The sequence below is a fragment of the Cyprinus carpio genome, chromosome B23 (genome assembly GCF_018340385.1).
Source record: "Cyprinus carpio isolate SPL01 chromosome B23, ASM1834038v1, whole genome shotgun sequence".
Lineage (NCBI taxonomy): Eukaryota > Metazoa > Chordata > Actinopteri > Cypriniformes > Cyprinidae > Cyprinus > Cyprinus carpio.
This window is the reverse complement of record NC_056619.1, coordinates 7,084,300-7,099,236: the sequence shown is the minus strand read 5'-3', so window position 1 is coordinate 7,099,236 and position 14,937 is coordinate 7,084,300. Positions and strand designations below refer to the sequence as shown.

General features: G+C 36.2%; 1 protein-coding gene across 5 annotated transcripts in view; it reads right to left on the bottom strand.

Moving 5' to 3' along the window:
- The window catches only part of LOC109057838 (neuron navigator 1-like), a 106,683-nt gene that overhangs the window by 5,656 nt on the left and 86,090 nt on the right, over window positions 1-14,937 (bottom strand). Inside the window, exons 9-25 of one of the 5 annotated variants that reach the window (XM_042750748.1) lie at window positions 13,656-14,087; window positions 11,500-11,541; window positions 11,239-11,378; window positions 10,687-10,866; window positions 9,513-9,565; window positions 8,607-8,630; window positions 6,619-6,696; window positions 6,010-6,093; window positions 5,062-5,173; window positions 4,853-4,971; window positions 4,738-4,746; window positions 1,796-1,980; window positions 1,481-1,643; window positions 1,042-1,246; window positions 815-912; window positions 631-726; window positions 32-200 (exon numbers count right to left, since the gene is read on the bottom strand). In XM_042750748.1, the coding sequence (XP_042606682.1) occupies window positions 32-200; window positions 631-726; window positions 815-912; window positions 1,042-1,246; window positions 1,481-1,643; window positions 1,796-1,980; window positions 4,738-4,746; window positions 4,853-4,971; window positions 5,062-5,173; window positions 6,010-6,093; window positions 6,619-6,696; window positions 8,607-8,630; window positions 9,513-9,565; window positions 10,687-10,866; window positions 11,239-11,378; window positions 11,500-11,541; window positions 13,656-14,087 (2,189 nt within the window). The remainder of the gene's footprint in view (window positions 1-31; window positions 201-630; window positions 727-814; window positions 913-1,041; window positions 1,247-1,480; window positions 1,644-1,795; window positions 1,981-4,737; window positions 4,747-4,852; window positions 4,972-5,061; window positions 5,174-6,009; window positions 6,094-6,618; window positions 6,697-8,606; window positions 8,631-9,512; window positions 9,566-10,686; window positions 10,867-11,238; window positions 11,379-11,499; window positions 11,542-13,655; window positions 14,088-14,937) is intronic. The other 4 variants (XM_042750749.1, XM_042750750.1, XM_042750751.1 and 1 more) reach the window with 4 other exon arrangements.

The following is a 14,937-nucleotide window of genomic DNA, read 5'->3' as shown; positions in this document are numbered from 1 at the left end:
GTAGGACAAGTTGAAAGTGTAAGTTTTTCACCTTTGAGGGCGACAGTGACGAGTCCAGGACCCTTTTTTAAACAGTCACAGGGTGAACTTTCTGGGGCTTCGTCTCCAAGCACCCTCCTGCTCTGATTAATACTGTAACTGTGGATAGAGTCGACAGACAGTCCCATACTCGCACTGGGATCCACCTGCGAAATATAGTCCTGATGTACGAATACAAAGAACACATTAGATTCATTAAGTATTATAACAAATACATTCATTTAAATCTATCTATCTATTACATAGTAAACACCTTCACACACACATATATATTTTAAATATCAATTGAAAATAGCAATTCAATAATTAAATGTCAATTAAAAAATAGCAATTAAATAAACAATTACATTTATTCCATGAATCATTATCAAAATCACCTACAGACTTTTGATAATATGTCTGCTATTAAATATCATCAGCAATCACAGTATTATTTGCATACTAAAACGTTATTAGATTTTTTTCATACATCTTTTGCATACTACATTATGGTTTTAAAACTATGACCTTCCTTTTTTTTTTTTTTTTTTTTTTTTTTTACATATATTTAAACATTTTTAGCGGTCTTTACACCACAGAATGAGATCTCACCCTGAACGCTGTGGAGATGTCCGTGTCTAACATAGACCATTCAGTTTTCCCATGAATCCTCACAGAGCCAATGTAGAAATCCTGCTGCCTCACCTGCTGATTGTACACCAGTTGGCTTATTTAGTGCATATGATCTAATGTTCATGTATGTAAAGCCATTTGCAATATGTTTTCATGTATTCACCTCTCTGGACACTTGCTGGTCAGCTATACGGACCACCACACGCGTAAAGACCTCATTCCTCTGAGATGACAGGCTCAGTAACTCCATAGGAGCAATGTCTGCTTGACAGAAAAAAAATATTTGACTTAATCCACCAGTGACATTTCTAGATCAGTACTGGGATGCAATGCTTGGAGCTAACAAGTTTTTATGTTTAAGTATGATGTGGCATGACTAGAGGAACTCACCAGTGTTGGAGCACTCACTGAGGCTGAGGCTGAAGGACTTGGTGAGGCTCATTGGTGGTTTGGTTTGGTTGGAGTTCAGGAGGCTGGCCAGACCAGATGGCTGGGAGGTGGAAGTAGAAGGTGGGCTGCAAGGAAGGACAAGGGATGATGGAGCACTTCCTGTTTTCAGCTGATCGTTCTCTGCCTTCAGACTCTCCACCATACTCTACAATGAGAGATTTTGATTGAAGTTTTGTTTTTAATGTAATGTTTGACATGCAAAGTCATGAACTGCAGTGAAGATATGCAAGGTTTCACATATTTGTGAAATTTCACAGGCAAGATATATCCATCGTCTACTGTCAATAGTGTAGTGATGTATGCTCACACAGAGGTTACTTGCCCATGAAAATTCGCAGAGCAAAGCTAACACCAAAACATTACTAAAGCAGTCACTGACCTGCATGTTGTTCATGGTCTCTTGTAGCTGCTCCAGCTGGTGTGCCGAGTTCAGCGCTTCTAGCCGAATGTCTGTCAGTTTCATCTCTTTCTCCCACAGCTCAGACCGCAGCTCTGACACCATCTTCTCATCGCTCTCGTTTTCCTCGTTGCTTTCATGGATCCTGTTAGAATGCAATGTCATTACTGTTTAAAAAGTGCTAACACTTAAAAGCAGTCTAAGGGGTGTAACAGTCCTATTGCTTCTGCATTTCAAAAGTGAAATTGCCCAAATTTTTGCCTGATATTGTGATTGGCACATGAGGACTTTACTCACACAGAGGAAGTGGCTGATTGGCTGGACGTGAGGGAAGTGGGCGGATTCTCTCCATCTTCATGACCCAGTTTTGGTGAGTTGGGTGCAGAAGAGTCTGGAGTGGCAATCTCTTCAATATCAGAGTACATGGAGCCACCTTTAGCGCCCTTCTTAATGCTGAATGCCTTGCCAAAAGAACTTCGTAACTACAGAGAAATCGAGAGAAAGGCAGAGAACTTAAAACACACGGAAGTAATTCACAAATATAAGAATAAATGTTTGTTTATTCTGATTTTTTCACTCATTTAAAGTTGATTAACTTTCACTATTGTTTAAAAATTCAAATTTGAAAGAAGCCTTATTTGATCAAAAATACAGTAAAAAGTAATTTGTGGAATATTATTACAATTTAAAATAAATGCTGTATGTGAATATATTTTAAAATGTAATTTATTCCTGTGATCAAAGCTGAATTTTCAGCATCGTTACTCCAGTCTTCAGTGTCACATAATCCTTCATAACTCACACCAAAATTCCGAACAAAAGCACAAAAACAATATCTTATAAAAATTAAAACATTATATCAATATAATAACACATAATTACCATTCTTTGATTAATAGAAAAAAAAAATGCATTTCTGTAATAAAAAATCTTTTGTAAAATTAATGTCTTTACTGACACTTTTGATCAATTTAATGCTGAATTGCTGAATAAAAGCATTCATTCATTTATATTTATTTATGTGAAAATGTTATCAGCTTCTTAATCATATTGTATAGTGATGTAACATTTGAGGTTAATTTTACATTCCGCAAACCTCCCTAGTTTATCAAGTGCTGAATTCAAGCACTTTTTATGAAGATACTTCAAGCACAAAAGGAAAAACACTTCACAGCACAAGAGAAAAGGACAGATATTTTTCTACAAGTGCACTTGAAACACTCAGGTGTTGGTGTGGATAGTTATATCTGATGCAATCATTCCTATAAATGAGCTTATAGACTTGAACCACAAAAAATAAAACACAGGTAAAATACCAAAGAGATGTAACAAATTATTTCAACATGCAAAGTGATGTGTCTCTACTATACATGCCAGAGTTAGTATGAGTGTTCAGCTGCAGCTTCATTCTTGTATGTGTGACAGAGTTAATAACTGCTTTTCTTCTTCTTCCATCATAGCCATATGACACATTCACAGTGTTACCACATGTTTACAGTATTAGTAAAATAGCATTTTAGAGGGAATTCACTAAGAATGATAGAGCTGGTCACTTGCACCACTTTATAAGTTGCTGATATACCTGATGCGCTGAAGTAATCAATGCAATTTAGGTTATGGCACAACTGCAAAATCATGTGGGTCCCCATTTTGTCAGTTCTTAGCAGCTGGTGCTAACTAGAGGTTGACCAATATGCATGGCCAGGGGTGCAACTATCCAGTGTTAGGGGGGTATGCAGCAAAAAATCCTACCTTTTGCCTTTCACCATCCACTTATTTAGCTGCTGTTGCATCCCCTGACATGTCATCTCCTTTTCCCTCTTTCTTTTTCTATTTTTAGCCCCCGATAGCTTTTTTGCTTTATCCATCCTTTTTGAGATTCACCGACAACTCACTAACGTTACTGCTGCACACTCAGCGCTCACGGCGCCCCGCCCACTCGCGATATTACCCTTCTATGTCTAAATTCTATGATGGAATCTTATGAGGGCACCGGCGCCTAGCCTGTTAGTCCTCTAAAATTGATATAACTTTTTTTATATATAACTTTTATATAAATTTTTATAACTTTTATTATTTAAAAAAAAAATGTTACCATCGCTTTTGCAAAGAAATGTATATTTGTTGTACAATATATTTATTAAAATTAGAGATAAATCATTTGAAAAAAATAGATAAATCTGTAAAATGAACAAATTTAGATTTTAAATAGCATCTTAAAGGGTTAGTTCACCCATAAATGAAAATTCTGGCATTAATTATTCACCCTCATGTCGTTCCAAACCCGTAAGACCTCTGTTCATCTTCTGAACACAAATTAAGATATTTTTAATGAAATCCGAGAGCTCTCTGACCCTCCATAGACATCAAGGTAATTACCACGATCAAGGTCCAGAAACGTAGTAAGTAAAATAATCCATGTGACAACTGCAATTTTATGAAAATTACGAGATAACTTTTTGTTCGCAAAGAAAAAACAAACAATGACTTATAAATATTAAATATCAAAATATCTTAATTTGTGTTCCGAAGATGAATGGAGGTCTTACGGGTTTGGAACGACATGAGGGTGAGTCATTAATGACATAATTTTTTGTTCATTTTTGAACAAATTTCAGTTTTGGGTGAACTAACCCTTTAATGTTATTAAATAGTATTTTTCACAGATAAAGAAATGAAAAAAGTAAACACTGTGAATAACTACATTCAGTAATCTGTTAAGTCTGTGTGAACTAGGAATCATATTTTCTCATTTCACATACAGTAGGCTACACAATGAATATAATATAAATATAACATGAATTTGATGTAGCGGAAAACTGGATATAGTACTGAAAATTTGCGGATTTTACATGTTTAATTTACAAATATTAGAGAGAACAACGACACTAAGCCAATAAAGATGGAGAAAGACAACTTCTGTCTCTGCACTCGCTTGGATTTCAGTGCTGTCAAAATAAAAGTCCTGCTGTCAACACTCATTGACCAAATAGAAAAAAAACATAATGGCTGATACCAGTAGTTAAAAATGACAAATATCTGCATTTGCGATTTATCGGTCAACCACTTGTGCTATCCGCTTATTGAATTCACCTCTTAACATTTATAACATAAAGTATTTTACACATATGAAAGTATAAGCGGCAGTGACTGTCAGAGGAGCTGCACCGATGATAATCTTTATAGAGCGGTTAGAAACAACAGATGAGGAACATTCCCTCAGAGAGACATAAACTTACCTCATAGACCTTAGAGATTTACAAAAGAAGAAGAATATGTGAAAATTGTGGTTATGCACTATAGCAGATAATAACAGTCACTATAATTCCATCTTAGGCTCTTTTTTCCTCTTACCCAGCTCTTTTTCTTTTTCTTCTTGGCGTCGTCTTTCAAGCTGCCAACACTGGAGTGACTGGTAATGCTGTTCAGACTAGAGATGCTCTCGGATGAGTTCTGCCTCCTGAGTCGCAACTCTGAGAGAAGAAATAAAGAACGTTTGTTTGCTAACATTCTTTGTATATTGAGCTAAAACTCAATTTGAGGTGCATGTTTGCTGTCTTCACCTTTGGGGGCCACATCTGGGTTATTGAGTGCGACTTGGATGACAGCTTGCGCCTCCATGTTCTTGGTTTTTAGGCTCTCGATTGTTTCTCTAAGGTCCAGTAATTCACTGTCCTATAGAGAAAAAACACAGATGTATTTAGTCTGTGCTCATCCATTTAAAGCATAAACATTGAAATAGCATTCCCCAAAGCGCTGCTACTGACGGTTGTCCAAACAAATGTAGGTTAACTTCTGATTTACTGCCTGCACTTGACCAATGACATTTACGGCAGACAAAGCCACAGGGAGGGACGTCTACAAAAGCTCCTCCAGCTGTGCATCACTGGTACATCAACATCATGTGCTTTCTCTGAATCACTGAAATGATCTGTAGGGTCACAGCCACTGAAAGGAATGCATGAATCCGTGTCGCTGGCTTGCAGCGTAAGCTCTCTAGACCGGCTGCCTCTTTCACAGAGGGCAATGTGGCATGAAAGTCAGCATTGCACTTCTAAACCCTTTTGCATGTGCGTTAATTTAGCCAAAGGCTAAAGTATTGCACAGATAAACACAGTGACCCCTTGACAGTAAATTAAAGCCAACAACCCCCAACATCCATTCAGTCATAATTTGACCCAGATTTGCTCTTTGGCTCTCTGTGACTCTGTGAGGTTACATTTATTGATCTAAATATGGGCGGTAAAAAGGACAGTTAAGGGGTAATATGTTCCAAACACATGGTCCAGTAAGATAAAGAAATTAGAAATACCCCCCCCCCCACCCCCCCAGCCACCCGGGAAAAAAAAAGTTAGCTTTTTTTATTTTTAAAACATGTTACTACACTGAAAGAAATGGTAAAGAATTCACTTTGAATTTATTTTTACTCAGAAAGTACTAGAATATTTGAAAAGAAAAATGACAAAGAAATGTCAAGTAATGGGAAATTAAAGATGAAATGAATATCATACCTTCTGCACAGCGCTGACAGAGAGAGACTGGAGTCGAGAGGTCATGAGGGCCAGACTCTGCTCAAATGCTGCCACCAGGTTGGCCTATAAATAAAAAAATTTAATAAAATAAAATAATAAAATCCACTGAATTGCATTACATATGATCATCATATAATTAAAGTAATATTAAATAAAGAATGAATGTAAAAAAAAAAATTCACACTACCGTTCAAAAGATTATTTTAAGTTTCAAAAAGAAGTCTCTTATGCTCACTAAGTCTGCATTTATTTGATAAAAGTAAAACTGATATTGTGAAATATTATTACAATTCAAAATAACTGGTTTATATTTGAATATGATGTAAAATGTAATTTATTTCTGTGATCCAAAGCTGAATTTTCAGCATTACTCCAGTCTTCAGTGTCACACGATCCTTCAGAAATCAATATAATATGCTGATTTGCTGCTTAAGAAACATTCATGATTATTGTCAATGTTGAAAAAAGTATTTTTGTGGAAACTGATTTTTTCAGGATTCTTTCATGAATAGACTGAATAGAATTACTGAATAGTGTACTGTACATACAAAATAGTATGTGTGTTCATATGTGACAGTGTACACTTACATTAGCAGACAGCTGTGAGGTCAGATTGGCCACCTTCTCCTGGGAAGACTCCAGCTCCCTCCTCAACTTCCGGATTTGCTGTGCAGAACCGCACAGAATTATTAACCAACATATAATTCAATGCATAAATCTGCATCAAATTTAGAGCAACAGTTCACCCAAATATGAGAATTCTGTCATCATTACTCTTCCTCATGTTGTTCCAGATCTGTATGACCGAGGACTGTCAAGCTCCAAAAATGACAAAACAGCAAAGTAAAAATATCTTGAAAGTACTCCATTCTTTTGAAGTACTCTGAAGTCCTATGATAGCTTTATATGAGAAATGGTCATTAATTGACTCACAATGTTCTCTAAGAAATTCTACAGTTCTTATGGGCTACTTTTATATTGTCATTTCTGAGCTTGCCATTGGATTCCACTGAATAAAAAAGCAATACACAGTAGACAAATAAATAAATAAATAATCTGATTAAAAAATTAGATCTGATCGTCTGCTTTTGTGGGAAGAAAGCAAATCATACAGGATTGTCGTTATGGGATATTCATAGACATTGCAGCAGTAAATGATGACAATTTTCATTTTTGGTGAACTATTCCTCTAATGATCACATTATTTACTCTGACATAAAAACATAATAATTTTTTTTTTCCCTAATTGACAGTGTTACAGTCAGACTGAACTGCTGAAGCTCACTGCAGCTGCTGGAAAACTGTGACAGATGATATTTAGCACTCCCAACAGCAACTGTGTCTGTTTATATTATCTCTGTTTGGAACAGGCTGATAAACTCTATACATGCAACTGAAGACAACAGAAAGACAAATGGTGAGTATATTCACATACTATGAGGCACAGCAGACCAGAACAACACACACAACGAGTGAAATCAGACTCACTTCAAGCCTTCAGGCTTGGAATGCAAAACTTCACCAAGTCCACTTTTTGTCCATCTCTCTAAGAGAGTTTTCTAAGTAACTTGGTGAGATACCTTCGTTTTGCATCCAGAGATCAAGTAGACACATCACGAAAAAATGAAGGCCTTTTCTCATCAGGATATGAAACAATAGCACCACAACTTGCAATGTGCCAAGTCTTAAAGATCATAATGCAGTCTAAAAGATCATATTACTTATTTTACTTAATCATATATATTCACGTAATCACATTGTTATTTTTTAAACTAATTAAAGATAAATTATAGATACAGCGTATAGATATAAATCTTTATTTAAATGACATACTTTATTTATAAATAAATTTAAACTCAGCAATTCGATAAATGTATATATTGATTTATATTTTCTTATTTGTTTGGATGCTGATTTTTTTTTTTATATTTCTATTAATATAAATTCTAGATATAAAAGTTTCATATAAAATGACAAACTTAGCAATTGCAATTTTAATCCAGCAATTAAATAGAATTTTTCATACTGAATAAAGGTAATTTTCTTAATTGTTTGGATGCTGAAAATCTGTTTATTAGTTTTATTCACATAAATGAAAGATATCCAAGTTTCATATAAAATGACAAAAATGTGGCAATATATTGCAATTTACAATTTAATTCACCAATTGAATGTGACTTATTTTTAATTATAGAATATTTCATTTTTATTCTGTTTTTATTATTTGGTGTTTGTCTTATCCCGTCTGATGTGAATATGCCTTCACATTATTGTTATGAAACACAGAACATGGAGGCAATTATAAATACCAACATGTGGCAAATGTTTAGCTAATGATTTCCTAAAGCCCAGAGATTGACAAAAACACAGCAGAGGAATCTCATAACAGCCTTCTGGACAGCTAATGGCAGTTAAAGGCTTTGAATCAATGTGTTAGTTCATTAGCTCCTAACATTAGCTGTCTTCAGCTGTTATGATCTCTGAGAACATGTATGACAAAAAGAGGTTATTAATATGACTGTCATTAATTTCTGAATGACAGAGAGGGAAAATCAGAGAGAGAGACAGACACTCACCTCGCCCTGTATTCTCTCCTCCGCCTGAGAGAAGCACGGAAGAAAAGAACGACAGATAGACAGTAAGATACTAAAGAAGTGGAAGTTTATAGTGATGAAAAAAAAAAAAACAGGAATACAAATGAAACGGTCTAAAACAGGGCTGCACGATTTGGTTGATTTTTTTTTTTTTTTTTTTTTTTGGACAAATATTGTGCTTTTGAACTGCAGCATAATAAAGATTTAATATTTCATCTAAGATGTCAAAACTAAATAAGCACAAGTTTGTTTACACTTGTTCTCTGTAAAGGAACCAAATTGAATTTGCTTTCAGCTTACCTAAAATTCTGTGGGGGAAAATATCACATTATACACACTAATATATATACTGTATATATACTGTATATATTTGTGTATATATATAGTTACATTAGACTTGATTTAAAAATAGACCCGATTTTAATTTAATTAATTGTGCAGCCCTAAATAGTAATGACATTAAATGCATTTTTAATAAAGCATTGTTTTACTATTTATATGCCATGTGGGTTAAACAGCTGTGCATGATAAAAGTAGTATTACTTATGAGTGAATCAGTGAATGAAATACATATTTGACACATTTTATTTTTAAATATCGTAATGCTATGACTTTTTTTGATTTGTTTATACTGTGGTGAGGACCTACAAAAACAGGTCTGCCCTTCATCCAAGCTATAGCTCACATCAGCACCCAGTCATGTGCAGCAGTTCAAGTAACAGCTCCATTTTTAGTAAGGAAAGCAGAGAAAGCTACTCTAGTTTTCCTGCTGTGAGGCTCCAATAAATCAGCAGTTCCAGCCGAGCGGCAGGCTGCACTCGTGACAGTCTAGCGCCGAAACACACGTGTGTGGAGCTCTGGAGGGAAGAAAATTGCTGGGATACTTACTGAGGAGTAGCTGGAGGAGGCATTAGACACCAGTGAGAGCACTGAGCCATGAACTGCAGGTGGAAAGAGACACACAGAGAGAAAAACACACAAGTGTGAGCTTAAAAGCAATTCAGTTGCTAAAAATTCTACATTTCAGCAAAATCTGATTATTTATTGTAACTATCCTGTGTTGGTTTATCATTTGTTGAATCACATATAGTTTACATAGCTATGTTTTAGCATAAAATTAGAGTTATTTTGATTCAAGGCCTAAGGCAACAATGGTAATATATTTGTTCCTTGAGGGATTCGAACTTGCAACCTTTACCAGTCCAGATATTTCATACCATATGTACCATATAGGGGTTGAAGAACTTCAGATTTTTTTAAAGTCGACTTTTATGTGATGAAAGTCGAGTCGAAGTCGACTTGTTCCTGATGACATCATTAATGGAAAAAACGAGTCTGGAGCTGTAAAAAAACACCTTGTGCTGCCCACGTGGCTATTGCTCGTATAACAGCAAATTTTTATCAGTTCTTTTGTCTTTGGGTCATTATACTTCTCTCAAATTTCTGCTCATTGTAAATCAGATATAGACAAAGTAGCACAGTAAAGATTACATTCATATGAATGCATTAATGAAAGCAATTGCGTGTGTGAATTAATTCTACCTGGCAGCGTCTCTCTACTAGTGAAGCTGTGTGATCTAGTTATTAAGAAATATATGCTTGAACTTTTCAGTTTCTAAGCTATTTTATTGAGAAATCACAGAACAGTGTTTATACATTTCCGCGCTGAATGATTCTGTGTGCGTGCGATCTGCGAGTGATGTACGCGCTACTGTCTGTAGCCTATGTATGTGCGTTACAGCGCAGCAGCGCATTAGATTAGAACGGCGATTAACTTACCTGTACAATAAGCGGTTTAAAACGCGCTTCTCCCATTCAATTTCGAGCATCCAGTAATATAATCACACATATCTTGTTGAGCGCTTTCAGAGTATGCATTTATTCGTCATTTTAACTGTTTGGAAAAGGAGCGTAAATGTGGAGGTCCTTCAAAGATTTCTTATCCTGTTGCACCCTCTATAGGACCTGCGACTAGTTGACGTCAAGCTTAAAGCGTCATGGCAGACCATTGAAGTCAACTAGTCAGTGCAACCCCTAGTGCCATATAAATCCAGAGTCTCACCGTCATCGCCAGCATCTCTGTCTCTGAAGGAGCCGGATCGGATCATGCTCTTGGGCCGCTCAGCGAGTGATAAGGTGCTGCCCAGCGGAGAGGCCTGATACAGCTCAAAACTGGCTTCGTGAGCGGGGATGCTGTTGGATCTGGTCATTCTTGGTGTTCCTGAGGTGGGACTGGGTGCTACTGCACATAAAAGACAGCAGAGGGAGCCAGAGGTTATATATGATATAAAACAGATAAAGGTGCCCAGCATACTGCCTGACACAGACAAAGACAATGCTTGAAATGCAAATATAAAAAAAACAACATACAAATATAGCCATTAATTCTGCTTAATATATTTTAAATTATGGAAATTGTTTAATAAATGTTGTTTAATCCTGTCTTTAAAATATATGTTCTTTAGAATATTTTTGGTTAAAAAGAAATTTGAAAAGAAACCATATTTTTTACAGTGATCAAACCCACTGAAATTAATAATCATCAACCATCTTGAGAATGTTCCAGAAATGCTCAGTCATCAGAGTTGAGACACTGAAGTGTTCAGTCACTTACTGATGCTCGTCAGTGGTGTTTTTCCTGTCAGTCTGGGTGAAGGGAACTGCGGCGGGCTGTTGGTCTCAGTCAGGCTCACTATAGTGTGCGAGTGACGTCTCTCTTTGCTGTCCTCCTCAGCCTGCGAGGACATGTGCTGGCTGATGGGACATGAGGGTGTGCGATGTTAGTTCATGGATTTATTACAACAGATCAAACCGTTTGCCCCATCAAGAGGAGCACCATCATGAAGCAGTGGAGGTGAAGTGAAATGAGAAGTACCTTAAGCCTTTCTTTGGGAGAGTATTTCTGTCCCTTTGTGAGCTGAAAGAAAAAAAAAAAGAGAGAGAGAATGAGAAACGAGAAAGTGAGAAAAAGTGCATTATTCAAATGAAAGGGCGCTTATGCATGGAAATGAAGAGATCAGACTCCAAAAATAGATCACAGTAATTTGTAAAGCAAAATGAGCAATTAGTAGGTCAGTCAGAGGGATTATTAGCAGAGATATAATCACAGTGTTAACATAATAGGCAATTGTTCAGCTTTGATTTTCAGGTGGATGTGAAGTGCAAATGTGCTGTAAAAAGATCAAGAAGCTGAATATTAAACTTCGGTGTGTATTGTGTAAGGTAAGAATGATTTTGATTGATAATCACTGAGGGAAGGTGTGCTGTTACTTTTTAAGTGATCTGACATATGATTCTTGCCTGGTAGACAACAAAACAGATGAAAAAACAGCATAGAGTTACATTTAAAAGTGCAGTATGTAATATTGATAGCTAGCGGTTGACATGGGTACTGAATGCTAAATTTAAAACATGGCAGAGAGTTGTTTCTCCCCAGACTCGTCGCTCACATGGGTTGCCGGATTGAGGACACGCAACAGGAACAACCACAAATGACAATAATATGCCTCTGGTCATAGAGCTTTTTAGATGTGTGCTGAAACTTTTTAGTTCAGGTAGAATCTGCGATCTCTGAACCAGTTTGTTTGCTGGCTTCCATGGCTGCAATACGCTGCGTTTTCCACCAACTGGCAACCCGGGGTGTCGGGTTGACACCAACAGTGACACCAAATATCCAATTTGGTAAACTGGCAGTGGGCGGAGTCACATAGACCAAAACAAAAGTGGATTGAGTGGGTTTGCCAACCACCATTAAAAGGAAAAGACGACGCTCAAATGTGCGTGTGACCCACAAGAAACACTGAGGTCAGTTCCAGCGTTCCATGTATCTGCCGTCAGACTTTCTGAGACACCGTTGTTATAATGCATTGCTATAGGTTGTGTCTTGATTTGGTCTTAACTGACAGACTGGCATTCTGACAGCACGAGCTTCATGCTTTCTAACCTTATCTCCACTTTATGTTGCAATTATTCTGCTTATTGTTCATATAAATTAAAAGAAGTTTATAGTGATTTTATTGAGGGATACATCATCCAACTCTTATGGCCACTAGACACAATTCTGTGCAACAGATATAGCCAAGTCTTCATTAATAACTCCCCAGCGAAGAAACAAATAAAGAGAGCTATAGATCAGAGCTGTGATGGAGGGAGATGAGCCGCTGAATTGAAACAATGTGAATTAAACAAATGGGAGACTTCCTGGCTCCTGACCCTCATTAGTCTTCAGCTCTGCACCGAGGCCCAATATAAATATGAGCAAGATTAAGGCCATGAGCTAATGTCCAGTTTTAATATGACTAAGCAAGCATTAACAAAATTTGGTGGTGGTTTTTATAAAGGAGACCACATGAGAACAGAGAGGTCATGTGTGGCAGAGAGCTGCATGAACCTTGTGGTGAAAATAACATCGGTATAACAGGAAGACTGAGCTGCTTTTAGATGTTTCCACTGGCACACCCAGTGATGAGCTGCTGCTTTGAACACACCACAGAATATGTTCGTTTTGGTCATTTACGTGGGAGGCCTGCTGTTTTAGGCCAGAGACAGGAAATGACCGCCATTACTGATGAAAGACGTCATTTGGTTTGTTTCTAATTTTTGGTTCTAAATAATATAATATAATATAATATAATATAATATAATATAATATAATATAAGTATAATATAATATAATATAATATAATATAATATATAATGTTATATATATATATATGGATGATTTTTAATAAAAAAAATATAAAATGATTTTAGTTTTAAAGGACAGATTATAAAAAAACTCTTTATCATAATTAAATTAAGTAATAAATTTTATATATATATATATATATATATATATATGTATATATATATATATATATATATATATATAAAACTAATGATTAGAAACAAGCCAAATGAAGTCTATTATGAATATAACAATGTAAAAAAAAATTATATTATATTGTATTGTATATTGTATTCAAATGTGTAATTGAATTTTTGCAGTATTTAGGAGTAGACTAGCATAGCTCAAGTGAGCACAGGCCTCACCTGTCTGTCGTGAGCGTGAGCGAGACCCTGCTTCCTGTCGACCAGCCACCATCCGTCCCTCTGTCCTCATTTCTGGGCCTGGGCTCCGTCATGCCACCCCCTGCTGGAGACACGCTCATCTGCAGAGACAAGGACTCCATGCTACGGTGCAGCCCAGAGAGGCGGGGGTAGAGCGAGGGAGAGCCGCCAGCGCTGCCCCCTCGGCCCACCGTGGCGCTGGGGAAACACTCAGAGGAGTTGACGTTGAGGATGGGAGCCGGACTGGGTGTCAGACAGCTTGTGCTGCTAATTCCTGATAGTTCTTGTAATTTGGAGAAGGGTGGCACTTTGGGAGGAAGCTGGTCCTCCACGTCGACTATCGCACAGTCCAGACTGTTGGAGTTGACCTTGTCCAGGTGAGCAGGTTTGGGCAGAGATCTGGCACTGGAGGGCCTGTGAATGCCATGATACACAGATGAGTTCAAAACCAGATGCACAAATAACTCACACGATAGAAATGGCAATGACGAAAATAAACACATGAAAAAAAATAAGATATATGGCTGATTTTTAAAATAATAAATAAATAAATATTTTATAAAAAAATAAGTACAGATAATACCACCTTTCAACTTTTGATTGTAGTTAAAGAGAGTTTTTAAGAGTGCTCAAAACTATTTTTTTTGTTTGTTTGTTTCCCAAGTGTTCAAATCAAATAAAATATATGGTTATCATGGAAAATGTCTCTACCATAGCAACATACTTACAATTTGAATAATTAATTTAATAGAAAAATAAATGAATAAGTATGATCTCAAAATATTAGAATATTAAAATTATTATTACCTGTACTATTTCAGTATTATTTATATATTTTCCGTTTTAATTTTACTTTTTGTTCAGATTTTAGTAATCTTATGTGCTTTTGTCATGTTTTATCTCAATAAAAATAATGCAGCTTTATTTCAATAAAAAATAACAGTTTTAGAAAATAGTTTAAAAAAATAATATTTCGGAAATAATTTCTTCCTTCTTCCCTCCCTCCTTCTCTCTTTCTTTCTTATATATATATATATGTGTGTGTGTGTGTGTGTGTGGATTCTTGAAATCCTGTGACATTTTGCACTTTTTGGAGAAAAAGCTTGTTAACTGGACTTGCTAACACAAGAAGTTAGACTGACTGCAAGATAACTTGTGTTAGAAAGTCCAGTTATCCATCTTTTTCTCCAAAAAGTGCAAAATGTCACAGAATTTCAAAAATCAACACAATGTACCAAAAATGTAAAACCATGATACAAACTTT